Source organism: Kogia breviceps, chromosome 4 (genome assembly GCF_026419965.1).
Source record: "Kogia breviceps isolate mKogBre1 chromosome 4, mKogBre1 haplotype 1, whole genome shotgun sequence".
Lineage (NCBI taxonomy): Eukaryota > Metazoa > Chordata > Mammalia > Artiodactyla > Physeteridae > Kogia > Kogia breviceps.
The window spans coordinates 31,701,953-31,727,567 of record NC_081313.1 but is presented as its reverse complement, the minus strand read 5'-3'; the positions used below and the strand labels follow the sequence as shown (position 1 = coordinate 31,727,567).

At 34.9% G+C, this 25,615-nt stretch overlaps 1 protein-coding gene across 12 annotated transcripts in view; it reads left to right on the top strand.

Moving 5' to 3' along the window:
* Positions 1 to 25,615, top strand: part of RICTOR (RPTOR independent companion of MTOR complex 2) — a 122,430-nt gene that overhangs the window by 86,485 nt on the left and 10,330 nt on the right. For 4 of the 12 annotated variants that reach the window (XM_059060227.2, XM_067030892.1, XM_067030891.1 and 1 more), the window contains 16 exons: positions 1,435 to 1,570; positions 1,968 to 2,167; positions 2,459 to 2,585; positions 2,973 to 3,137; positions 3,307 to 3,383; positions 3,837 to 3,915; positions 10,017 to 10,126; positions 10,587 to 10,674; positions 11,872 to 11,964; positions 12,254 to 12,360; positions 12,828 to 13,057; positions 14,483 to 15,491; positions 15,778 to 15,849; positions 19,315 to 19,492; positions 20,270 to 20,354; positions 21,151 to 21,384. In XM_059060227.2, the coding sequence (XP_058916210.1) occupies positions 1,435 to 1,570; positions 1,968 to 2,167; positions 2,459 to 2,585; positions 2,973 to 3,137; positions 3,307 to 3,383; positions 3,837 to 3,915; positions 10,017 to 10,126; positions 10,587 to 10,674; positions 11,872 to 11,964; positions 12,254 to 12,360; positions 12,828 to 13,057; positions 14,483 to 15,491; positions 15,778 to 15,849; positions 19,315 to 19,492; positions 20,270 to 20,354; positions 21,151 to 21,384 (2,990 nt within the window). The remainder of the gene's footprint in view (positions 1 to 1,434; positions 1,571 to 1,967; positions 2,168 to 2,458; positions 2,586 to 2,972; positions 3,138 to 3,306; positions 3,384 to 3,836; positions 3,916 to 10,016; positions 10,127 to 10,586; positions 10,675 to 11,871; positions 11,965 to 12,253; positions 12,361 to 12,827; positions 13,058 to 14,482; positions 15,492 to 15,777; positions 15,850 to 19,314; positions 19,493 to 20,269; positions 20,355 to 21,150; positions 21,385 to 25,615) is intronic. The other 8 variants (XM_059060230.2, XM_067030895.1, XM_059060229.2 and 5 more) reach the window with 5 other exon arrangements.

Sequence of the window (25,615 nt, the reverse complement as noted above, 5' to 3'; positions counted from 1 at the left end):
CATACGTACATTTTAATAGTTGGTATTCAGTAGGTACATATATATATATATTTATATATAGTTTGTATTTTACAATCAAAAAGCATCAGCTAACTCTTTTTATGGTTATTTACATTCTGGCTTTAGTTTTGGAACAAATGAAATACTTGAGATTAAAGTTTCTCAAATCGAGGAATATCAGCCATGTACTTATTTTAGCCCTAATGTATGAGAATGACATAATAAGGACATAGTGTCTCCCTTTCAAAATGATGGCCATTTTAAATATACCAATTCTACTTTCTTTTGCATCTGACTTTGAAGAGTTATTCATTCTTCTTCCTTTTTACACTCCTTGTAACCAACCACACCTTCCATAAAACATGCTAATGTTTATAGCATATACAGTACTTCAGGGTATTGTGCTGTTTTCTAATACCCCATTCATTTTTACTCCTGAGTTTAGACTAACCAACCACCAGTGTTGATCTCATTGGATAAGAGGGGCTTTACTTCATGTATTTGAGAAGTTCATATCACTGACATTATAAATGATTGTATTCATCTACTCAGTGATATTTAACTTAATATCTGTATTAAGTTTTGAGAAATATATAGAACATAAGAATTACATTGGGGTAAAGAAGCATAGCACTAACTTTTCAGACTCCTTGAGAACAGAGGTGAAGTCTCATTCAACTTTGTTTCTCCAACTCCTGTATCTGGCACCTTTATTAGATTGGATTGTAGTGCTTGAAATTAAATTGAACTAAATTCCATGGAAGCTTAGAACATAATGTTGAAAATTATAACATTGAAATATCGTCCATTGCTTTATAAATTCAGTTGCTTAAATTTTACCTGGAGCTTTTATTTTTGACTTTTTTGCCTAATTGTGAAAAACTGATAAAATCATAGTGTGGTAACATTTGCTTACAATTATCTAGTATAAGATTATTTTATAGAGCCATGGGACAAAGTTCTTGATAAAGTACAGTAGAAAAAAATTTATATATTCTGGATTAAAATAGAGTTGAAAAGAAAAAAGACCTGATAGTAAAATAAAATGTGTGCATTTCAAAAGGAAAAAAAAAAGAATGAAAATTTATATCCAGGTGGCTTCCTCATATTTCTCCAACTGTATCTTGTAGCTATGTTATATCTGCATTTTTCCTGCTAGCATCTTTCTTCTCCACTATTTCTGTCAGGCATCTTATCATAAAATTCTTATTTCACAAAGATATTTTTAATAATGAAGGGGATTTTTTTGTTGTTTTTTATGGTTGGTTTGTGTGTGGAATGTACCAAATGTGTTTATTAAATTTCTTGCCATTTATCTCAATGGTTTAAATCCAAAACATATTCAAAACCTTCTTGTATCATATGTTGTGGTTAAGATTCTAAAAGAATTATTTGGTTTATTACTTTGTTGCTGATTTTTTATTTTGATCTTAGGTTTGTACGAAGACTACTTTATTTTTACAAACCCAGCAGTAAATTATATGCCAATCTGGATCTGGATTTTGCCAAGTCCAAGCAGCTCACAGTTGTGGGTTGCCAGTTTACAGAATTTCTTCTTGAGTCTGAAGAGGTAATAAGCACTTTGTATATTTTCCAGAGTAAATGTTTTTTACTGAATTTGCCCCCTTCCTTTTATTTCTGAAGAGGCATAAGCTATATTTAGAAACAACGAGAATGAGACCAAACCTAGATTTTTATCCTGACTTAGTCACTAGCTATTTATGTGACTTTGGACAATTAATTTGCCTTCTAGAAGACCTGGTTTTCTCCTTGTAAGATGGAAAATAATACCATCTCATGCAGCACTGTGTTGAATGGGATTAAAAAGGACAGATACTCAGTGATTGATATCTGTTATTAGTAACTTCATCATTATCATTAAATATTTTGGACTTGATTAGAGTTGATTTTTCTAATTGTAGGCACTAAGTCCTTTTCTAGCAATATCATAATGTATTTGCTTTTAGGATGGGCAAGGATACTTAGAAGATCTAGTAAAGGATATTGTTCAGTGGCTCAATGCCTCGTCTGGCATGAAACCTGAAAGAAGTCTTCAAAATAATGGTTTATTGACAACTCTTAGTCAACACTACTTTTTATTTATTGGAACACTTTCTTGCCACCCTCATGGAGTCAAAATGCTGGAAAAATGCAGTGTATTTCAATGGTGAGCATTCCTAAATTCTTTTTCAGTATATACCTAAACTATTTTTTAATGTGATCAGAAAGGGCATGCTTTTTAGTCTGTGTACCTGTGTTTGGTAAGTTTTTATTAAAATACAAAAAAATATTTAGTTAGAGCTGTCTTGATGCTCTGATGCTTTTTTTAAAAATGTGATATTTATTAAGTGCTTTCTTTTAGAAATGCTTGTTTATTAAGAATTTGAAAATATTTGTTGAATTAATGAAACAATACAGTAATTTCTAGTAACCTTCATTATTTTCATCCTTCTTTTAGTTTACTTAACCTTTGCTCCTTGAAAAACCAAGATCACTTGCTGAAACTGACTGTTTCAAGCTTGGACTATAGCAGAGATGGATTGGCTAGGGTCATACTTTCCAAAATCTTAACGGCAGCCACTGATGTGAGTATAACATAGGCAATAAAACTATATATTTCATAACCAGTTAATTCAGTATTTTATAAATTTTGGCCTAATAAAACTAATTATAAATTCTAAGACTATGAGATGGAATTTTAGTTTACTTTAAAATTTTAGTTCCTCCGAAGAACTCGATACAGTACACATATTTTTATATAAGGGGAAAAAAGCAGCTAGATCGAAACAGAAGTATTTTACTTTACCTGGACTAAAAAAATATTCATATCAAGGGCTAGACCATCAATTCCAGTCTTTCTGCCCTTTTCAAGTAGCAGAACTGTCCCAAAACAAAGTCGAATAGACCGTCCACAGTGAAGTTTGGGTGGTGGTTTTTTTCTTTTTTTTTAATGTTCTTATTTATCTTTATAGGCCTGCAGGCTGTATGCAACAAAACATTTAAGAGTATTACTGAGAGCTAATGTTGAATTCTTCAATAATTGGGGAATTGAATTACTAGTGACCCAGCTGCATGATAAAAGCAAAACGATTTCTTCTGAAGCTCTTGATATTCTCGATGAAGCGTGTGAAGACAAGGTGAAGTTTCATTATTTTATAATAAAACCCTTAGATATGAATTTTTATTAAAACATTCAAATTTGATAGAAAATTATGTGAAATTATAATGTATATAATATAGTGGTTTTAGAAATAGAGAATTTATCTTCATGCAGTTATTAATTTGCCTAATAATTATTTCTTTTAGGCCAATCTTCATGCTCTTATTCAGATGAAGCCAGCTTTATCTCACCTTGGGGACAAGGGTTTGCTTCTCCTCCTGAGGTAAATTTTAAGAAAACTTTTCTTATAGTTATGTTTTCTGTTGTGTTCTCTCTGGCATTGTGTATTAAAGCTGGATTCAAATCTGTAAAGGAAGCACTCTAAGGAGTTTAGCTGTTAACTTCTGAAAGAGGCCTATTTTAGAATATTGGACATCCTTTAATACTAAAACTGTCTTTTCATTGTTTTTCTTAATGTTTCTTTTACATTTCCATGTGTCCTCATTCTTTTCATGACATTTTCTTTACTGTGGTTGGATTCATGTGTTTTTGCAAAGATTATGAAAATTTATTTGTATTTGAAATTACAATGAATAATAATTGACCTTTTAGTTTTAGGAAGGAGCTGTTCTTAAAGTCTTTTACCTCCTTAAACATACTTTATTTGAGATGTTTTAGCTCCTTAAACACTTTTTGTGAGACTCAATGTTAAACTATTGCCTGTTTTAATTTACAGATTTCTCTCCATTCCAAAAGGGTTTTCCTATTTGAATGAAAGGGGTTATGTAGCAAAACAGTTGGAAAAGTGGCACAAGGTAACTTACTATTGAATAAGTTTAAATTTGTATGCTTTTATCTTGGGAAATAGATTGTGAATTTAGAGAATTTTTAAAATGTCGTCAATATTTTGAAACTAAAAAAGTTAAATATTTAAACATCATGTGAAGTCAAGTCTTAAAATTCTGTGTAATTATTTGTATTCATATTTATCCACTTTATAAACTATAGTTATTTTATAGCGAACTATTGATTTTGTGTAAATTCTGTTGAAATTTTGCTTTCAGTTTAATTGATATAATCTTTTGGTGTCGTTTGTCAACCCTACTTACCATCATTTCTTTTATTCTTGGGTTCCTTTCACACCGCTTTTAAGCTGAAACTAAAACAATTTTCCTAAATGAAGATTATTAAACAGTTCTACCAAGCAGATATAATAATCTAGTTGAACTTCATTTTAAGGTGTACTTTTCATAAATCTGAGAGCAAACTTCTTGCTGTTGTATATAATAGGGAAATCTAGGAAGAAGGGAGTAGTTTGAAGGTATTAGTTAACTTCCTAGCTTTTCTTTAGATGGTCATCACTGTGACTTCAGTTTCGTTTGATGCACTGTAAATTGTCAAAGCATCTTAGAAACTCATGGAATAATCAATCCTAATGTAAATGATTTTCAGATTTTCCATTATTTCAGATCACTATTTATATTGTCTATATTGAACCATGTTTCATAAGATATTCTCATTTTTAAAAAATACTATAGCTATAGGTATAGTTACCAGAGGTGGGGTGTGGGGGGAGAGGGAATTGGATGAAGGCAGTCAAATGATACAAACTACCAGTTATAAATAAGTACTAGGGATATAATGTACAACATGATAAATATAATTAACACAGCTGTATGTTATATATGAAAGTTGCTGAGAGAGTAAATCCTAGGAGTTCTTATCACGAGGGAAATTTTTTTTTATTTCTTTAATTTTGTATCTGTATGAGATGATGGATGTTCACTAAACTTACTTTGATGATCCTTTCATGATGTGTATAAGTCACATCATTATGCTTTACTCCTTAGACTTATACAGTGCTGTATGTCAATTATATCTCAATAAAACTGGAAGAAAAAAAGGGAAAAAAATACTATAACTATAAAGTGTACAACTTCAGGCCTGAAGTCTTTCAGTAATTGGTGAATTAGAAAACTAAAATAAAGATGTGATAGTTTCGAACTTCCCTGGTGGTCCAGTGGTTAAGAATCCGCCTGCCAATGCAGGGGACATGGGTTCGATCCCTGGTCCATGAAGAACCCACATGCTGTGGGGCAACTAAGCCCATGCGCCACAACTAGTGGGCCCTCATGCTGCAACTACTGAAGCCTGTGCGCTCTGGGGCCCGCGTGCTACAACTCCTGAAGCCTGCATGCCTAGAGCCCATCTTTGCAACAAGAGAAGCCACCGTAATGAGAAACCCCACACACTGCAATGAAGAGTAGCCCCCGCTGGCCACAACTAGAGAAAGCCCACGTGCAGCAGTGAGGCCCCAGTGCGGCCAAAAAAAAAAAAGAGATATGATAGTTTTATTTTCTAAATAGAAGATGTTTAAACTAGTTACCATAATAAGATTGGTCACCTTATTATACAAATTATATTAGGAAATTGCTTAGCAAATCTGGTACAGCACTTTCAGATAGTAGGTACAAAATATTAACTGATATAACAAAATCATGTGTCATGTATAAGGAAACAGAAGAAGGGTTAATGATTCTGCCTTAGGGATTAGCAAAGAAAAAATGTTAGGCTGAGGAGAGGATGTGATATTTGAAGTGGTCTAGAGGAGTAAGTAGTCAAATAAATTGGAAGAAGGATATTCAAGGATGAGGGGGCAGAATAATAAATCTGTATAGGTTATTGAAACTTCACAGACTTGTGAGGAAAGCCATATTCCAGTGCGTTGGGGCTAGGATAAGCAGGGTGTGGCAAGATGAGGATGGAATGGTGAATTTTTTAGAACTAGATTGAATTAGAATTAGAACTAGGCTTTTATAAGCCACATTATGTCATACTAAGGGATTTCAATTTTGTAGGAATTGGGGGAATCTTTACAAGTGTAAAGAATATTCCTAGTCAGAACTATACTTTAGAAAAAGATCACGGTGTAGTAGCAGAAGTTTGATCATCAAAGGTAAAGGAATCTAGGAATACTGAGGCCAGTTTAGAAGCAAAATTGATGAGAGCATGGACTTCAGTGGTGATTAGGTTCAGTAGTCAGGGACACATTTTCTGGACATTTTTGAAATAAGATGGACAGGATTTGTGAACTGATTGGATATAATGAATGAGGGGTCCCGCTTGACACTTAAGGTTTCTGATTTGAATGACTGAATACATAATGGCTTACCATTAAAAGATGGTGGTTACAAAAGGTGGTTTGCAGCAATGAAGATAATGAATTTTGAATAAGTTGAACTGGTATTGCCTGTTGTATGGCAAGTGATAGTATCCAGAAAATATGTGGAAATGTGGATCTGGAGCTCACATATGAGCTGAAGATAGAAGTTTGGGAGTTGTCAGTGAATGGTAGTAGTTGAAATTTGAATTGAGTGAGATCACCAAGGAAAATGTAAAGAACAAAGAAAACTGGAAATTGCTCCCTAGAGAACACTCTGCTTTTTTTTTTTATCTTTATGCTTTTTTTAATATATAACTTTATTTTTAATTTTTGGCTGCATTGGGTCTTCGTTGTTGTGTGCAGCCTTTCTCTAGTTGCAGAGAGCGGGGGCTCCTCTTTGTTGCAGTGCACGGGCTTCTCATTGTGGCAGCTTCTCTTGTGGAGCATGGGCTCTAGGCATGTGGGCTTCAGTAGTTGTGGCACACGGGCTTAGTAGTTGTGGCTCATGGGCTCTAGAGCACAGGCTCAGTAGTTGTGGCGCACGGGCTTAGTTGCTCTGCAGCATGTTGGATCGTCCTAGACCAGGGCTCGAACTCGTATCAGGCGGATTCTTAACCACTGTGCCACCAGGGAAGCCCGAACACTCTGCTTTAATGAGGGGAATAAAAGGACAGGGACACTGAGGGAAAAATTATCAGCATGGCTTCATTAAAGGATACTTCAGGAAGGAGAGGCCAGTGGTATATATTCTTGAGAGAGGTCAGGTAAGGTGAACACTAGAAAAAAAGCCTGTTGAAGGTGACAGGTCATTGGTGAATTATGCTAGAGCAGTTTCAGTAACAAGTTATAAACAGATGCTGAATTGCAATTAGTTAGGCATAAATGCGAGATGTAAAAATGAAGACAGTATAGTCTACTCTCTCAAATTAATTAGAGAAAGGGAGAAAGGGAAGGGAACTAACTAAGTGATTGCCTACCATTAAACTTAGTGCCTTTCAAGTATTACCTCACTTAAACCTCACAGCAACCCTGTGAAATGTTTTTGTATTATTTCTATGTTGTGAATGAAAATGTGGAAGCTAAGATGAGTAAACTAATTTATCCTAGGTCACAGAGCTTGAAAATAACAGAGCAGGGGCACTTTTTGATTCCAAAGCCCATGCTCTTTCCACTATATTTGATTTCCTCCCAGTAGCTTGCAGCATGCCAAGATGAAGTTGAGACTGTCTCTTTTTCTAGGTAATAAAACATCCAGGCTTGAATAATATTGAAAATTCACTCATTCAATTTAAAACTTTCATCCCTAGCCCAGGCTTGGTATAGACTTAGAAACCTGCAATGGAGGGAGGATATGCTTCATTTCACCACTCTGTTATTTATCTCCTCCCCATTTACCAGCTGCAAATTTGGAGCCTCTCCAGCTTCAGAGCAGGAGGAGGAGGAGGAGGAGGAGGAGGAAGGGGTACAGGATCATGGACAGTCTTACTCAACTGATGCAACTGTTATCTGGGGTTTTAGCTTTGAGCAGGGCAGATTTCAGATGTTGATTCTTTTACTTGAGGGTTGTGTTCATGAATTCCTCAAAGACCTCACTCTGGGAATCTCTCATTTGCAGTTCCCTTGACTGGATCAATGGCTCCTCTGGCTGCCTACTTACAGTACCTCCTAGTAGATAGAGGTTCACCCTCATTTGGGGTCTTCTTGCTTCTCCAGTAGGTCCTTTTGGGCAGAATTCTCAAGATGATCCACATCAGAAACTCAGTGCATTTCATAGCTATAAACCATACCCCTCAACTTTGCTAGTGTTTTCCACATGGATGCCCCTGGTCAAAAGACTAACCAAGCAATACCACGTGAATGTAACTATTCCTGCATAAACCTCAAAATACCTTTCTTAATTAGAATTTTTGTACTGAGATGTTCATGTATAGAGGAGATTATGGTAGTATAGTATATAGAGTAATATAGTGGTTGTAGTAGCAGTAGTAGAAATTTGGTATGCTGATAATATAATTAAAATCTTGTATTACTTTTGCAAAGTAAAGAACCTAAAAGAAAAGCAGGAAAAGTAAGTTTTTAGAGTCTCTAAGTAGGGAGTTAAGGTAACCCACCAAATTCAAGTAGTCTAAAATGGTTTAAAATGAAAAATGTCTCCCTGCCCCCTTTTCCTATCTTTTCTGAAGATAATGTCTGTTAATATTTTGTGTGCATTCAAAGATGTTTTGTACATCTATAAGTATATATTCTTCATATAAAAATACAAATTAATCCATTCACAGCTGTAAATAAAATTGTATTTAATTTTTTTGTTTAGTAGTATATCTAAGAGTCTTTTCAGAGCTGTGCATTTAGAGCTGTCTAATTCTCTTTAATAGCTGCATAGTAAATTATAGCAATGTACCCTAATTTTTATAATCACTCCTGTATTATGGGCATTTAGACTGTTTCCAACTTTTTAGTTTTGTAAACAGTGTTTGCTGGATATTCTTGCATGTATATCTTTGCATACTTGTGCAAGTATATCTTTTGAACAAATTTCTGAAGTATAATTGTTGAGTCAAAAAGTATGTGAATGTAAAGTTTTGATAAATACTGCCAAATTGCTTTTCAGAATTTCTACCAATTCCTTCTAAACAGTTTAAAGTGGAGATCTTTTGCAATAAAGATGGTGGTGTGATTGACTGTCTCGGTTTAAAGAATTTAACTGGAAATTTTCCAAGTTTTAGTTGGAAATATTTTTTACATTTGACCTGATTTAAAGGGAGAGAGATTGTTTCTTACCAAAAGGTGCTAAAATAGTAGAACTCAGTTAATTTCCTATTAAAATTTCTAGTGAATATCTTCAGGGTTTAATATTAAGAAGCTAGTTTTGGGACTTCCCTGGTGGCACAGTGGTTAAGAATCTGCCTGCCAGTGCAGGGGACACGGGTTCGAGCCCTGGTCCGGGAATATCCCACATGCCATGGAGCAACTAAGCCTGTGTGCCACAACTGCTGAGCCTGTGCTTTAGAGCCTGTGAGCCACAACTCCCAAGGCCACATGCCACAACTGTGGAAGCCCTCGCACCTAGAGCCCCTGCTCTGCAGCAAGAGAAGCCACTGCAATGAGAAGCCCGCGCACTGCAACGAAGAGTAGCCTCGGGCTTCCCTGGTGGCGCAGTGGTTGAGAATCCGCCTGCCGATGCAGGGGATACGGGTTCGTGCCCCGGTCCGGGAAGATCCCACATGCCGCGGAGAGGCTGGGCCCATGAGCCATGGCCGCTGAGCCTGTGCGTCCGGAGCCTGTGCTCCGCAACGGGAGAGGCCACAACAGTGAGAGGCCCGCGTACCACAAAAAAAAAAGAGTAGCCTCCACTCGCCACAACTAGAGAAAGCCTGTGCACAGCAACGAAGACCCAACACAGCCAAACATAAATAAATAAATAAACAAATAAATAAAAAGCTGGTTTTTTTAAATGGGGACAGGAATTCAAATATGACAAAAAAATTTTTTTTAGCTTACTTATATGGACACTAAAATATTAATTGAAAATGAGGGAAGGTATAAGCAGAAAGCTTATAGGTATGGATGTGATAGAACATTTGCATTCATAATACCTTGTTCTATCTACTCTTCAAAAATTTCTTAAGTTTCCTGAACAGATGTTCATTTTTCTCATATTTATGCTTCCAAAGATTTGTTAGGTACCTAACATATTAGAAATTTAGTGAATGTTGTTATGATATATATAATTAAAACAATATTGTCTTCTAGGAATATAATTCAAAATATGTTGACTTGATTGAAGAACAACTTAATGAAGCACTTACTACTTACCGAAAGCCAATTGATGGTGACAACTATGTTCGTCGGAGTAACCAAAGGTATAGTCCAGTTAATGGAATAATTTATTGCTAGTCCTCAAACATAAAATTTAAAACCAAATTAATATAAATCATTACTTTTTAAAGTTTTCTGAGTTGTTGGTTATTTTGTTTCTTACACTGACATAGGAAAAGTCTTTTTAAAGCACAGCATTGAATGTTCAAAAATTCAGTGGCATTCATAACTTGAATACCCTGACTAATATAGCATACCGTTCAGATCCCTCCATGACCTTACCCTAGTGTGTCTTTCTTGTCTTAGTTTTCTTAGCATTACTCAGAAACCAGCTAAACTATTATTTTTCTAGAGGAATTCTCATGCCTTTCCACCTCTGTATTTTTATTTATGCTGAGTGATTATGTCTAATTCTGTTTATCTAGTACTTTATTATAAGTCATTTTTTAACGTAGCTTATTTTAAATGAACCAATAGGTATATCAGTCATTTTTATTATACTAGATTACAGCGTCCTCATGTCTACCTACCTGTACATCTTTACGGACAACTGGTACACCACAAAACAGGCTGTCATTTGTTGGAAGTACAGGTAAAAACATAATTTGCTTATTTTAAATAGCTACAGTAGTAGAAACCTTAATATTGCTAAAGTATTATCTTTTCAGAAACTTCTCAAAAGCTTTCAGAAAGTCAGTGGCATAGTTGCTTTTAAAGCCATCCATCTCGTAATTGACTTAGCATTCTTTGTTTGCAGTCCTTAGAGATATTACTGGCTTGCATACATTTCCCTGACTTTGCATACGACCATTTGCATAGCTAATTTGTTATGTAGAGTAAGTAATCCAGTGAAGGTCTGAGTTCTTTCCTTTCTAGTTCACTGGGGAAGTTCATCTCCTTAGTAAAAACATACTGAAAAATTGAGTTTCTTCATTCCTCATGTTGGGAAGTTAAACTGAACCTGAAACATACTCAGTTACCTTTGGTGAGCAACAAACTGAAATCACCAGTTGCTGTTTGTTAGTGCCTCACTATTTTCATATATTTCATGTAATGTAAGGCTTGCAGTTGTTCTTTGAGTATAGTATGCACGCCAGATTTTGGCTGGGAATATGTCTTGCTACTAGGTGTTTTCAATAAATGTAACCCTTTTCTTATTTTAGGAATGGTTATAGAAGTATTTGTGTGTGTTTCTGAACAATAGTAACCTAGCAATTTAGTTCCTTTTCATATCAGTGTTCATTTCAGGAGCAAAAGTTTTGCATAAATATACTCCACAGTTTCATGTATTTTTATACTCTGTGAAGACTATTGAGGTGTGTATCTTTATATTAATTTTTCTTTAATTCACTGAAAATTTAAATGATTTCCTGTGTCATTACCTACATAGTATGATGAAGGCTAGGTGTTAATTTCTTATTTTCTATCTAAAAGAAATAATGATCGTTAATGGCTAACATTTTTTAATACTAAGTCCCAAGTACTTTGTTACACTTATGTAATAATTCATTAAATCATTAAACTTTATGAAACAGAGTTTAGGAAATCAAGACATGGGGAGATTAAGTAACTTGCTCAAGGCCACTTAGCTAATAAGTTCTAACTCTGGTATATGAATTCAGAGCCCATGTCCTAATGCTGCTTCTTAAGAAATTCGACATAAAATTATTTTAGGATTTTAAATATCCAGAAATTACTAAATACAAACCTTAAATTGGTTTTAAGATACAATAAGAAATTATGTTAAAGACATACTGTTAATCATATGGTATTTTTTTCCTCTCTCCAGAATATTATTACAGAACTCTGTCACAGTGTCCGTACACCAGATTTGGATAAATGGGAAGAAATTAAAAAACTGAAAGCATCTCTATGGGCCTTGGTTTGTAATAAACACTTCTGTAAGATCTTTAGATTAGTACTCTAAAACAAAGATTGTTCCTGCCCATTTAAATATTATTTTATGTTGGAAAATAAATGATTAAACTATTAGTTTTCTTGCTGAGACAAACGGAACTTTAATTCCTAAAGTTCCTTATGTGAGGTTTTTTCCACAGTTCTTTCTTTCTTATAGACATGGTTAAATTTTTTGTTTTTTGGGGTAGCTTTCCAAATTTCTTGAAGGAGTTAGTCTTGTAAATATATTTGATATGTGATTTCTTTTCTTTTAGGGAAATATTGGCTCATCAAATTGGGGTCTTAATTTGCTACAGGAAGAAAATGTGATTCCAGATATACTAAAACTTGCAAAACAGTGTGAAGTTCTTTCCATCAGAGGGTGTGTCATTTAACTCAGAAATCTTTCTAAAGTATATATTTTTGTTCACAGATGGGTGTGAGGGAAGAGTATTTTATGATTGCAGTTTTTCAGTGCATCAGGTTAAACATCTTAAGGAACTCCTTATTAATATTATTGATATTTTATTCTTATCATTATAATATTGACATTTACCTTGCAGATAGTGAGAGTATATAGTGTGTCCAAATAATCCAGTAGTCCATTAGTGCAAATATTCCAAATTTATTTCAGAAAAGCTAATGTATATATATTTTTCCCTGATCACAATATGTTCTTTTAGATTTTTCCCTTGTAATTAATATTTTTATTATGAAGGTTTTCATGTTATTTTTAATGGCTATTAAAAAAAACGCAAATGTACATATAGCAAACTAATATTTTATGGTTGCTATAAGAAATCTCAGTTTGGAATTATAAACTGTCATTACTACATCTTTTACTTACAGGACCTGTGTATATGTGCTTGGGCTCATAGCCAAAACCAAACAAGGCTGTGATATTCTAAAATGTCACAACTGGGATGCTGTAAGGCACAGTCGCAAACATCTGTGGCCAGTGGTTCCAGATGATGTAGAACAGCTCTGTAATGAACTCTCATCTGTCCCAAGCACCCTGAGTTTGAACTCAGAGTCAACCAGCTCTAGACATAATAGTGAAAGTGAATCTGCGCCATCAAGTGAGTATTGTGACAGGGTCATATAAAATTATCCGAAACGAACACTTGTGATATCGAAATTTAAATGAATTTTACATTCTTAATTTACTTTTCTCTCAGATAATTTGGCAGTAATAGTGTCTTGGAGAATGCATATCTTTTCACAACAGGGAGTATAGCTACCAACCTACATTGTTCTCTCCCTTTGCTTTCTAAATAGGCCTTGGAAAATACTACTTACAGAGTTAAATAATAAGCCATGTCCCAGAAGGACCCATTCCCCTTTTTTGCAATTTCTAATAAGTAAATGTTTATTCATCTACTTCCTTTATTTACCTAATTCTTTTGTTCATTTTTCAGATATAGGGTTGTTGAACTAGAATATATTTAAGAGATATTATATTCATATACTCATCTTAAAAGAAGAGCTAAATTTTAAAATCAGCAAAACTGTTAAAAGATGGAGTATCAAAAATCAATTAAATGAAAAATGGTTTGCGGTTTTAAGCCCTGTGCTAAATGCTACTAGGTGCAGAAAATTTAAGACACTTTTTTTTTAAAGAAGATAGTGCCATATTTATCAAACCATATTTCATCAGATCTAAGACATCATAAATTATAATATGTACCACTGTTTAAGAAAAAAAAAATGTTGCCTATTGCAAGATGCATGCTGATTTTAGAGATTTTAAGTGTGAAAAATGTGCATCTTAGAATTGGCAAAATATGGAAATACTGTGTAGTGTGCAAGTTTAAGATTTTATTTTGCCTTCTTTCAGAATATATTTGAAGTAATTTATAACTATTCAACAAAAAATTAAAAATAAAAATAGAATAAAATTCCATAGATGTCATTAGGCACCTGGATTAAGTATTTTATTAGAGGTAGGCCCTGAATTTAGATGAGTTTCTTAGTACCTAAGGCAAAGTGAGAAATAAATATAATTGGTTTAAACATGAATTTAAAATGTTGTGACTCGGTTCTTTGTAAGTATAGTTTGCTTAAGATTGGACATTCATTTCTTATAAGATTGACTTTTCTTGCCTATTGTTATTTGAGGAATAAACCACCAGGAATCTGTACCAACTGAGTAAATATCCAGGGTCAAGTCTCCTTTTTGCCTTTAATTTTATCTTGACTATTTGGAGGTTTTGGAAGGTCACTGAGATAATCAAAAGAAACTTTATGCAAGCTGTGACATAATGAGTTCTATAGTTTTTCTTTGGAAATAACAGAAGATCATCGTAATGACAAATATTATATTCTATTCAAGGACAAATTCTGGGTCTCAAGGAAGCTCTTTTTATGTGGCTCAACAGGCTCTTTATTTTTGAAAAATTTTTCCCCAGGTGACTACTAAACAAAAATTTCCTGAATTATGTCACTAATAGTTACTATGATTATTTGTCCTTTTTTATCTGCTTTTATTAATCCTTTGACCATAGGTATGTTCATAATGGAGGATGACCGGTTTGGCAGCAGCTCTACTAGTACATTTTTCCTTGATATCAATGAAGATGCAGAGCCAGCATTTTATGATCGATCTGGACCTATGAAGGATAAAAATTCATTCCCTTTCTTTGCTTCTAGTAAACTTGTGAAGAATCGTATCTTAAATTCGCTTACCTTGCCTAATAAAAAACATCGTAGTAGCAGTGATCCAAAAGGAGGGAAACTGTCATCTGAAAATAAGACAAGCAACAGGCGGATCAGAACGCTTACAGAGCCCAGTGTTGACTTTAATCATAGTGATGATTTCACACCCATATCCACAGTGCAGAAAACATTACAATTAGAAACTTCATTTGTTGGGAATAAGCACATTGAAGACACTGGTAGTACTCCAAGTATTGGAGAGAATGATTTAAAATTCACCAAGAGTCTTGGTACAGAGAATCACAGAGAAAACACAAGCCGAGAGAGATTAGCTGTAGAAAGTTCAGCGAGCTCACATATGAAGATACGTAGCCAAAGTTTTAATACAGACACTACAACAAGTGGCATAAGTTCAATGAGCTCAAGTCCTTCACGAGAGACAGTAGGTGTAGATGCAACGACTGTGGACACTGACTGTGGAAGTATGAGTACTGTGGTAAGTACTAAAACTGTTAAGACAAGCCACTATTTGACGCCACAGTCTAACCATCTCTCTCTCTCTAAATCAAACTCAGTGTCCCTGGTGCCTCCAGGTTCTTCTCATACACTTCCTAGAAGAGCACAGTCCCTTAAAGCACCCTCTATTGCTACAATTAAAAGTCTAGCAGACTGTAACTTTAGTTACACAAGTTCTAGAGATGCCTTTGGCTACGCTACACTGAAAAGATTACAGCAGCAAAGAATGCATCCATCCTTATCTCATTCTGAAGCTTTGGCGTCTCCAGCAAAAGATGTGCTGTTTACTGATACCATCACCATGAAAGCCAACAGCTTTGAATCCAGGTTAACACCAAGCAGGTGAGCAAATACACATTTTAAAATGAACAATAATGTTTGCATTTTAACAGACTTAAATGTAAAGCATTAGCCAGGTTTTACATCTATGTAAACCTCAGAACTGACCTATTATAATTGTTTACTATAGTAGGCTTTAAGCTCCTAGTTACCCGATATGATTTGAAATGGATTCTTGCAGCTGCGAGGGGGGAAAAGAAACTCCTTTAGGCCCTGAAAATAAACATATATGCTTTATAATGACACATAAGTCACAAGCTTTTTTTTATTTATTTCTCGCTTCTGCAAGGATCGATTTTAAAAAGAAGCATGTCGGGGGAATCAGGAGCTTAAGACCTACAATAACAAACAACCTTTTCAGGTAGGTCAATTTAAGGCTCCAAAAGTTGACTTTTTTTTTTTAAGATAACTGAAAATTTCAGTATAATTCTTTTCAGTTTAAGTAGCTGTGATTATTAAGTAGGAACCAAGTGAACATTAAATGAATTACTTGGCCCTCAGAATTCAGCAATAGCAGTTTGCCTGTGCTCAGGAGCATTTGGGAGATTTCTATGCCACATCTAAAGATTATATCAAGCTGGTCAAAGTAGTAGATCTTACCTATAAAGGATATGCAGTGTTAAATTTTATTGTTGCAAAAATTTCTATACCTTCTTTTTTTGTTGGACTAAATACTTCTAAAAACTTTCTTTAGTTTTAGATTGTTCATTTCCACTTATTAAATGGATTAGTATTTGTCAAGTATTGAGACTAGTGCCAGCACATATTAAGCACTCAGTAAAAGTTAGCTGTTATCATCATCATCGCTATTATTGATAGTTATTTCTTTCATGTAATCCATTTGGCTCTTATATAACCAAATTCTTAAGTTATTAAGCAATTTTGTTTCAGGAATGTTAACACACTTAGTAGAAGAGACCCCTTGTAGCAAATAATAAATTATATTCCCTTCGGTAGAATTTCATAAATTATGCAGTAATGTTTTATCTACCTGACAGCCTCATCCCTCCCAACAGCTCACTAGTATAAACCTATGCAGTGAACTTCACAAATTTTATTCAAAGGAAGTACCTCTGACCCACATTCATAGTTTGTTGATGTTTATTCTAACAAGTTTGTATATCAGAATTCAGGCCTATAGAAGCAACAGTTACAAGCTTCTACTGGTATGGACACTGTGACAGGAAAGGAGAGCTGATAAAATTGGTGGCAAAGGAGGAAACTTTTATACTACAACAAAGTATTTGGAAACTCAGAGACTACAGCAGCTAGTAGCATTCAGCCAGGGGCAGTAGCGTAGCACACCAAAATAAGCAGTAAGGGTACCACCATCTTAGAGCTCAGTACAATAACCAAAGTGCTGTTAACTCTGAACCACCCAGTTAGGGTTATTCTATCTCACTGAAGCAGGCATTTCTATCTAAACTGATTAAAGCACAGATAAAAAGTTTCATTGCTTAAATATTCATTAGAATAAACCAGAAACAACAACTGTTCCAAATCACTATTTCCTAATCAGTCTGGGTTCTTAGGATCTTATTTCCTGTATTCTCTTTTGGATCAAGAGAAGGATATTTGGAAGTTTTACTCGTGGAATAAAGTGCAAAGTTATCAGCAATATAAAGGATTAATAGATGTTTTTAATTTCTTGGGAGGGGAAAAAAAGAAAAAGCAGTCAAGAGAAACAAACAGCTGTACAAAGGCATGAACGCTTAACAAAAATCTCACGTTCATCAAATCTGTCACTTATTCTTCAAACTGTGTTTAGTACTTAACTGTGTACTGGGTTCCATGGAGGAAAAAATTGTGTAGACATTAGTCTTCCTATTCCCACTTGTTTCCTTTGGTTAGTTCAAAGAAAATGAAAATGATGGACGATAACTACACATTTTCTGCAAAATAATAGTTTGGAATCTAGGCTGAGGAGATTTTTTTTTTTCTTAAGAAATTAGAAGAGTAGTCATACTGATACCTATGGGTATAATGGTTAGCATGAATCCAGTGGTCTTAAAAACCATATCTTACTGAGATATTTCCTTGGGGGCATAGCAGAGAAAACACCAAAGTAGGAATCCTTAATCTTGAGTTCTAATCCTGGCACTGAATGAATGAACTTGGAAAAAGTTCCATAAATTATGCTGTGATGTCTCATCTGCTTGGATTTCAAAAGTTTTGCAAGCCTCATCAATCCAGAACAAATCCAGGCAAACCTCTCAGTTGTTTACCATAGTAAATCTGTATCGTAAAGTTCATGAATTTTGAAATATGTAGGCCTCAGTTGCCTAATCTAGTGGAGATTGAACTAGATTAGTGGTTTTAAGCTTTTTTTAAATGTCGCTTTTTAAGTAAAGAAACCTTTCTTCACAAAAACATTGCTATGGAAACCCAATACGTAGAATATGTAAAAACAGAGCTATTCTGGTTGAAATAGGTATTGTGGAGGTGAGTATTCCAATAATTTCTTCCCCTTCACTCCAGTAGTCTTTGAAGAGTTCTGTGGAATCACAGAGGTATAACAGAGTACAATTTTAAAACTATTGACCTATTTTATAAAATTTGTAAATTTCAATTATGAGTGGTTTTTAGGTGGAAATTCGTAGAAATTAGTGGGTTTTGCTATGATAATTTTAATAGTTACTATTTATAAAACATTATTTTGTCTTCTTTTCAAAATAATTCTTAGTTTTAATATCAGAGTACGTTATTATATTTTAAATGATTTGAGTTTTCAAATAGCAGTATACATATAGTGTGGAACCTTGTGGTACTGCCTTGTATATACAAAGCAGGCGTATGATAAATATTTTAGCATGTCTGTTGCATGAATAAAAATCTGTATAAAAAGGGTGTATCTTATGGAAATGTCATTATTCCATGTTATGGAATCACTGGTAAGGAATGCATTGAGGAAATATCAGTGCTTCGTATAAAGTTGTCTCTTGTAATATTTACATATGATACCATTTTTACTGTTTTTTTTAGATGTGTACCTGCTTTATTTAATTTTTGGCTGTGTTGGGTCTTTGTTGCTGCGCAGGGGCTTTTCTCTAGTTGTGGCGAGCAGGGTCTACCCTTTGTTGCAGTGCACAGGCTTCTCATTGCAGTGGCTTCTTTTGTTGCAGAGCACAGGCTCTAGGGTGCACGGGCTTCAGTCGTTGTGGCAAGCAGGCTCTAGAGCTCAGGCTCAGTAGTTGTGGCGCACGGGCTTAGTTGCTCTGTGGCATTCCCCGACCAGGGATCAAACCCGTGTCCCCTGCATTGGCAGGTGGATGCTTAACCACTGCGTCACCAGGGGAGTCCCATTTGTACTGTTTTGTGTCTTTCTTCTGTGTTACAAAATCTTATGTTGATAAAGTAATTACCACACAAAGAATAAGTGATTATCCTTATTTTAATAAAAATAATATTAAATAGAATTAGTAGACGTGCCCTTACTTGTATGATAGCAAATCTAGGAGTCTCAAATGGTTGTAAAATTAGTCCTTGGATAATACCTCTGTTTTCTGAGGTCAGTTTTTTATTTTTATTTATTTTTTACTGCAAGACGTTGAAAGTTATCTTAATTGCTCACCTTTTCACTTTTACCTGGGAGACCGTAACAGTTGTTTTTGGGCAACAGTCAACATTACTGATGACCTTTTATATATCAATTTATAAGAGATAAATATTTTCAAGTATTCATATGTTCTCAGTAAATAAGATGGCACTGTTTAGTACTTGACTAGCTTCCTTTCTTTTATGAAGGTATAAAAATAAACTATAATTCTTTATAAGATTGCTATAACAAATCAAGAAACTAATACAGTTTTTTTTAATGGTATTATAGGTTCATGAAAGCTTTAAGTTATGCTTCGCTAGATAAAGAAGATTTATTAAGTCCTATTAACCAAAATACCCTGCAGCGATCCTCCTCAGTGAGGTCCATGGTGTCCAGTGCAACATATGGCAGCTCAGATGACTATATTGGTCTTGCTCTTCCAGTAGACATCAATGATATATTCCAGGTATCATAAATTCTATTGTTTTCTTATGAGTTGGTTTACGGTTTTTTGCATATTCTATAACTGCTTACTAGAAATTATAATTTAGAGCAAATACTAATTTGGGGGAAGGTGGTATTTTTAGGCAGTGTTATTTAAAGAAATTTTACCATGAAAATTATTTCACCTTTCTCAACTATTCTATACTCTTTTATTTAGCATCTCTAAGTCCCCAGCACATTATCCTTCTCCTCACACTAAATCAGCATCTTGTTTGATTTCTTTATCAGTATATTCTCTATAGAAATTTTAATGCCTAATCTTGCTTGCTTTTTAGTCACACTTGACTTACTCCTTATTGTTTTTTTAATTGAGATATAACTGACATATAACATGGTGTAAGTTGGAAATGTACAACATATTCCTTGTTTTATTTAATCCTTGATCCTATTTATCCCAAACGTGGCAGCCACATGTTGTGCTAATCCCACAAAATACTCACAAATCTCTGGAAGGTAGATAGTACTAAAGAATACACATTTGTTTAGAAGTCTAAAAACATTTTAGATAAATTCTAAAATAATTATTTTAATATCCATTTAAGTCACCAAGAATAGATAAGGACCTTAAGAGTTTTATGCTATCTTGTCAAGTTTTGGTGATTTAACCTTCTTCAGTATCTTTTCATTATAGGTTCATGTGCTATAGTAATTCTGTTTAAATTACATTTCATTTAATTTTGCTAATATACATAAAGTGAATTTTTATAACAGGACTTACCATGACTTATATCTATTTTAGGTAAAGGATATTCCCTATTTTCAGGCAAAAAACATACCTCCACATGATGATCGAGGTGCAAGAGTGTTTGCCCATGATGCAGGAGGTAATGCATGGTTTTTGTTCTCCTCTTTATATTAAAAAGAAAATTCTTTTCAGTAGGATGACACTAAAAATTCAGGTATACTTACTTTTCGGTCAACTTAAAAAATTATAGCAAAATAATTGTTTGAGTCAATTTAAAATTAAACCACAGTATTTTTTTGCAAGAGACTTAAAGTGTTTTTCCAGCTAAGTACCAAGCCTCTCAAGAAGACTAAAACCAGATCAGTTGCTTCTGTTTTAAACAAATAATACAAATAATATGTGAAAAAATTTTAACACTTAACACTCATAGGTCTAAGCAACAGCTGTTTGGGGAAAGGAGAGAGAGAAAAATGTACTTATACATTACATGATCTCTCTTTGCTGTGAGCTGTGGTGTTTTAATTAATATATGCATATCAGCCACAAATTTAAAGCTTTAAAATCTTGATGATTTTTTCTTAACAAGGACCTCTTTAGACTTGGAATTATTACTTTTCTTTACACAAATATTAAGAATTGATTACACAAATATTAAGAATTGAAATGATACCTAATTGTATAATCTTAATTTTTTATTTTGTATTTAAAACCCCATATTAAAGTAATATATCTGCTGATGTTAATTATTATCATAATTTAAAGCAAATTATCCTATTTTTCTCCCCAGTTAAGGTTAGATTTTGAATCATAAAAGGAGTTCTGGTTTTCTTCCCTAATTTCCCTTCTTTAAAATTTCACATAGTTTAAGGCATCTTGAAAGAGATGTCATTGATACCATCTTCATCAGATTATGTCTTATATTTACTTACGCACAGGTCTTCCATCTGGAACTGGAGGTCTTGTAAAAAACTCTTTTCACTTGCTGCGACAGCAGATGAGTCTTACAGAAATAATGAATTCAATCCATTCAGATGCTTCTCTGTTTTTAGAAAGCACAGAAGACACTGGACTACAGGAACATACAGATGATAACTGCCTTTATTGTGTCTGTATTGAAATTCTGGGTTTCCAGCCCAGTAACCAACTGAGTGCAATATGTAGTCATTCAGGTGAGTGATTATGTCCTTCAAGATGAATCCACCTGCCTTTGAATCTGCTTTAGTCACAAGTCATCCCGCAGCCCTATTGATCATCCCTCTTAATCCATTCTCATTACCTCAGCCTTAGTACAGTCACTCAGCATCTTCCTGTGGGAATGTTGGTAAGTTTGTCTCCAGTTTTTTCCCCTTCCAATTCATCTTTCATACTACTGCCTTGGATTAGGCTGTTGACAGTTTTTTTTTTTTTTACTGCCTATTCAAATAGGTCCAGCACACAAGACTCTGTGTGTGATCTGTCTACTGTTTTTTTTTTGTTTGTTTTACCATTCTCCTATCTTATAACTGATACACCGCTACTGACTGACTAGATGTTTTTTGAACAGACTGTGCTCTTTTTCTTGGTTCTAGGCATGAAGAGTGTGTTTTCCCTACTGTTCCCTCTTGTGCCTTCTCCTCACACACATGCAAGCTCACACACTGTCCATTTGGTAAGCCCACCTCATCCTCAGAGTTGGGACTCTTTTTATCTTCAAAGCTTTCTCTGACCCTCTTAGTCGGATGTTGACACTTCTTCCTTTTTACTTTCATTGCTCTTTGTACATAGATCTCTTATGATAATTATTGTTTGTTTTTTGTTTGTTTTTGTTTTTGCTTTGCAGTACGTGGGCCTCTCACTGTTGTGGCCTCTCCTGTTTTGGAGCGCAGGCTCAGTGGCTATGGCTCACGGGCCCAGCCGCTATGCGGCATGTGGGATCTTCCCAGACCGGGGCACGGACCTGTGTCCCCTGCATCAGCAGGTGGATTCTCAACCACTGTGCCACCAGGGAAGCCCATGCTTGGTTATTTTTTTCCCTTCTACTCAATAAGTTCCGTCAGGGTATGGTCTGTCATGCCTTTTCATTTTTATTTTCTATACCCAGCTGTGTACTGCTTTATATACTATGCACTCAATATGTTTTTGGTGAGGGAGTGAATGAATCAGATCCAGATTCAGATTTTTTATAAATGTGTGTTTAAAGTATTTCTATAGATAGCTTTTCTTGGTGAATATCACTTAGCCACCCTCAAAAAAATCTAGTGATAACCAAAGTTCTGTGGGTCATTCATCCACTTTTCTCCATGGCATTCTGATTCAGAACTTTCCAACTGATGGGTTGCGGCACACTGTTGTACCACATCCACAAATAGAATATGGATGTGCTGAGAGATTAATCCCCTCCATGGTTCCATGCCCCAGTCGGGCCTGGGTTTGACAAACCCTTGGACTAGGCACTTACCACTGTGAACAGTCCTGTCCAAGGACCCAGAGTGCTATAATTATTTTCATTTTCTGAGAGCAAAAGGTTTGGGCATTATTGTTCTGATGTATTGTACACAGTAAAGAAGATGCAATTTTAAATCATTTGTCTATACACTGTTTATGATATTTTAGTTCTTCTAAGTTCTGTTTCTTCATTTACTCATTCAACAAATACTTATGAGGCGCTTACTGTGGAGTTTTGCTATGTAAGTGTTTTCTCTTTATTTATCAAACAAGAAATAGGGAAGCCAGCCCCCTAATTACCCAGTCACAAGACAGTCCCAGCTAGTTCTAATCCATTTGTGGTTACTGAGCTAGTAATCAAGTGGAGTCACACATCAAGTGTGGGACTTGTGGAAGACTTGCTGCAGTCAGCAAGGCTCTCACCTTGACACAGGATCAGAATCCCTCCACCTGTTGTTCTAGTGATACGAAGTGGGGAGGAGAATAACTCTTAATTGGGAAGTGATTACAGTTTACTATTGATACCCCTCTCAGGGGTATGAAGGGAGGCAGGCTAATTGTTAAAAAGTCACCGAACGTCTACGGATTTATGCATTCAACTTAATATTTATTACGCTACTGCTATGGATCAGGCATTAAACTAGATGGTAGGAAAACAAATGAGAGAGAGAAAAATAGAAAGATATTATTCTTATACTCTTTGAGCTCTAATCCAATGGAGAAGGAAATGGATTGACTGACCACTCGATCAGTCAGTACACAAATATTAATATAATACTGCATTTGTAACAAGTGCCATCAAGGATAGGTACATGGTATTAACAAAGGAATATAACCAAGTAGGCAGATCAAAGAAGAGACTTCTGAAGAATTGCTATTGAGCTGTGGTTGAAAGAATGAATAGAACCTACCTAAGTGAAGACTGGAGTATAGAGAATTTTGAGAGAGAGGAAGCAGCATGAGCAAAGGTCTTCTCTGATGGAAGCAAGCATGGGAAGTGGAAAGGACTAAAAAGACACCTGTGGGAATGGAGCTCAGAAAGCAAAGGGAGAGGAAATACAGGATCAGTCTAGAAAAACAGGCAGGGACCAGGTCCTGCAGAGCCCTTCCTACCCAAACTGTGGTCAGCGGACCAGCAACATCAGCATCACCTGAGCACTTATTAGAAATGCAGACTCTGCCCCACACACAGAATCAGAATCAGCATTTTAACAAGATGCCCAGGTTATTCATGTACACATTAATGTTTGAGAAGCACTGGTATCAGCCATATTAAGTATTTTGTGTATCAGAAAGGAGATGTCTGTATTTTCCATGGCAGATAATTAAAAAATAGTTCCTCTACTATTTTTTTAAATTGAAGTATAGATAATTTACAATATTTATGTTATTTTCAAGTGTACAGCAAAGTGATTCAGTTATGGGTGTGTGTGTGTGTGTATATTCTCTTCCAGATTCTTTTCCGTTGTAGGTTGTTACAAGATATTGAATATAGTTCCCTATGCTATTCAGTAGGCCCTTGTTGTTTACCTATTTTATATATAATAGTGTGTATATATTAATCCCAAACTCCTAATTTATCCCCCCCGCCATCCCCTTTGGTAACCATTGTTTGTTTTCTATGTCTGTGAGTCTATTTCTGTTTTGTAAATAAGTTCATTTATATCGTTTTTAGATTCCACATATAAGTGGTACCATATATTTGTCTTTCACTTTCTGACTTAATATGATAATCTCTAGGTCCATCCATGTTGCTGCAAATGACATTATTTCATTCATTTTCATGGATGAGTAATATTCCATCTTCTTTATGCATTCATCTGTTGATGGACATTTAGGTTGCTTCCATGTCTTGGCTATTGTAAATAGTGCTGCTATGAACATTGGGGTGCATGTATCTTTTCCAAGTAGAGCTTTCTCCAGATATATGCCCAGGAGTGGGATTGCAGGATCACATGGTGACTCTGTTTTTAGTTTTTTAAGGAACCTCCATACCGTTCTCCATAGTGGCTGCACCAATTTACATTCTCACCAACAATGTAGGAGCATTCCTATTTCTTCACACCATCTCCAGCATTTACTGTTTGTAGACTTTTTAATGATGTCCATTCTGACTGGTGTGAGGTGGTGATACCTTGTAGTTTTCATTTGCATTTCTCTAATAATTAGTGATATTGAGCATCTTTTCATGTGCCTGTTGGCCTTTTCATGGCCATCTGTATGTCTTCTTTGGAGAAATGTTTATTTAGGTCTTATGCCCATTTTTTGATTGGGTTGTTTGGGTGTTTTTTTGATACTGAGCTGTATGAGCTGTTTGTATATTTTGGAAATTAATCCCCTGTCAGTAGCATTGTTTGCAACTATTTTCTCGCAGTCCGTAAGTTGTCATTTTGTTTATGGGGTGGTTTTTTGTTTTGTTTTGTTTTGTTTTTTGCTGTGCAGAAGCTTTTAAGTTTAATTAGGTTTATTTTTGTTTTTATTTCAGTTACTCTAGGAGGCAGATCCAAAAAATTACTACTGTAATTTATGTCAAAGAGTGTTCTGCCTCTGTTTTCTTCGAGGAGTTTAGGTCTTTAATCCATTTTGTGTTTATTTCTTTATATGGTGCCAGGGAATGTTCTAATTTCATTCTTTTACATGTAGCTGTCCAGTTTTTCCAGCACCACTTATTGAAGAGACTTTCTTTTCCCCATTGTATATTCTTGCCTCCTTTCTCATAGATGAATTGACCATAAGTGCATGGGTTTATTTCTGGGCTCTCTATTCTGTTCCCTTTATCTATATGTTATATATCTGTTTTTGTGCCAGTACCATATTGTTTTGATTACTGTAGCTTTGTAGTTATACTCTGAAGTTATCCCTCTACTGTGTAATGATCATTTTTAAGGGATGTCAGGACTCGAACACAAGACTTTTCATTCTTTGACACTTTCAGTCTGGTGGTAGTGTTGGTAGTGGTAGTTGTTCAAAAAATGT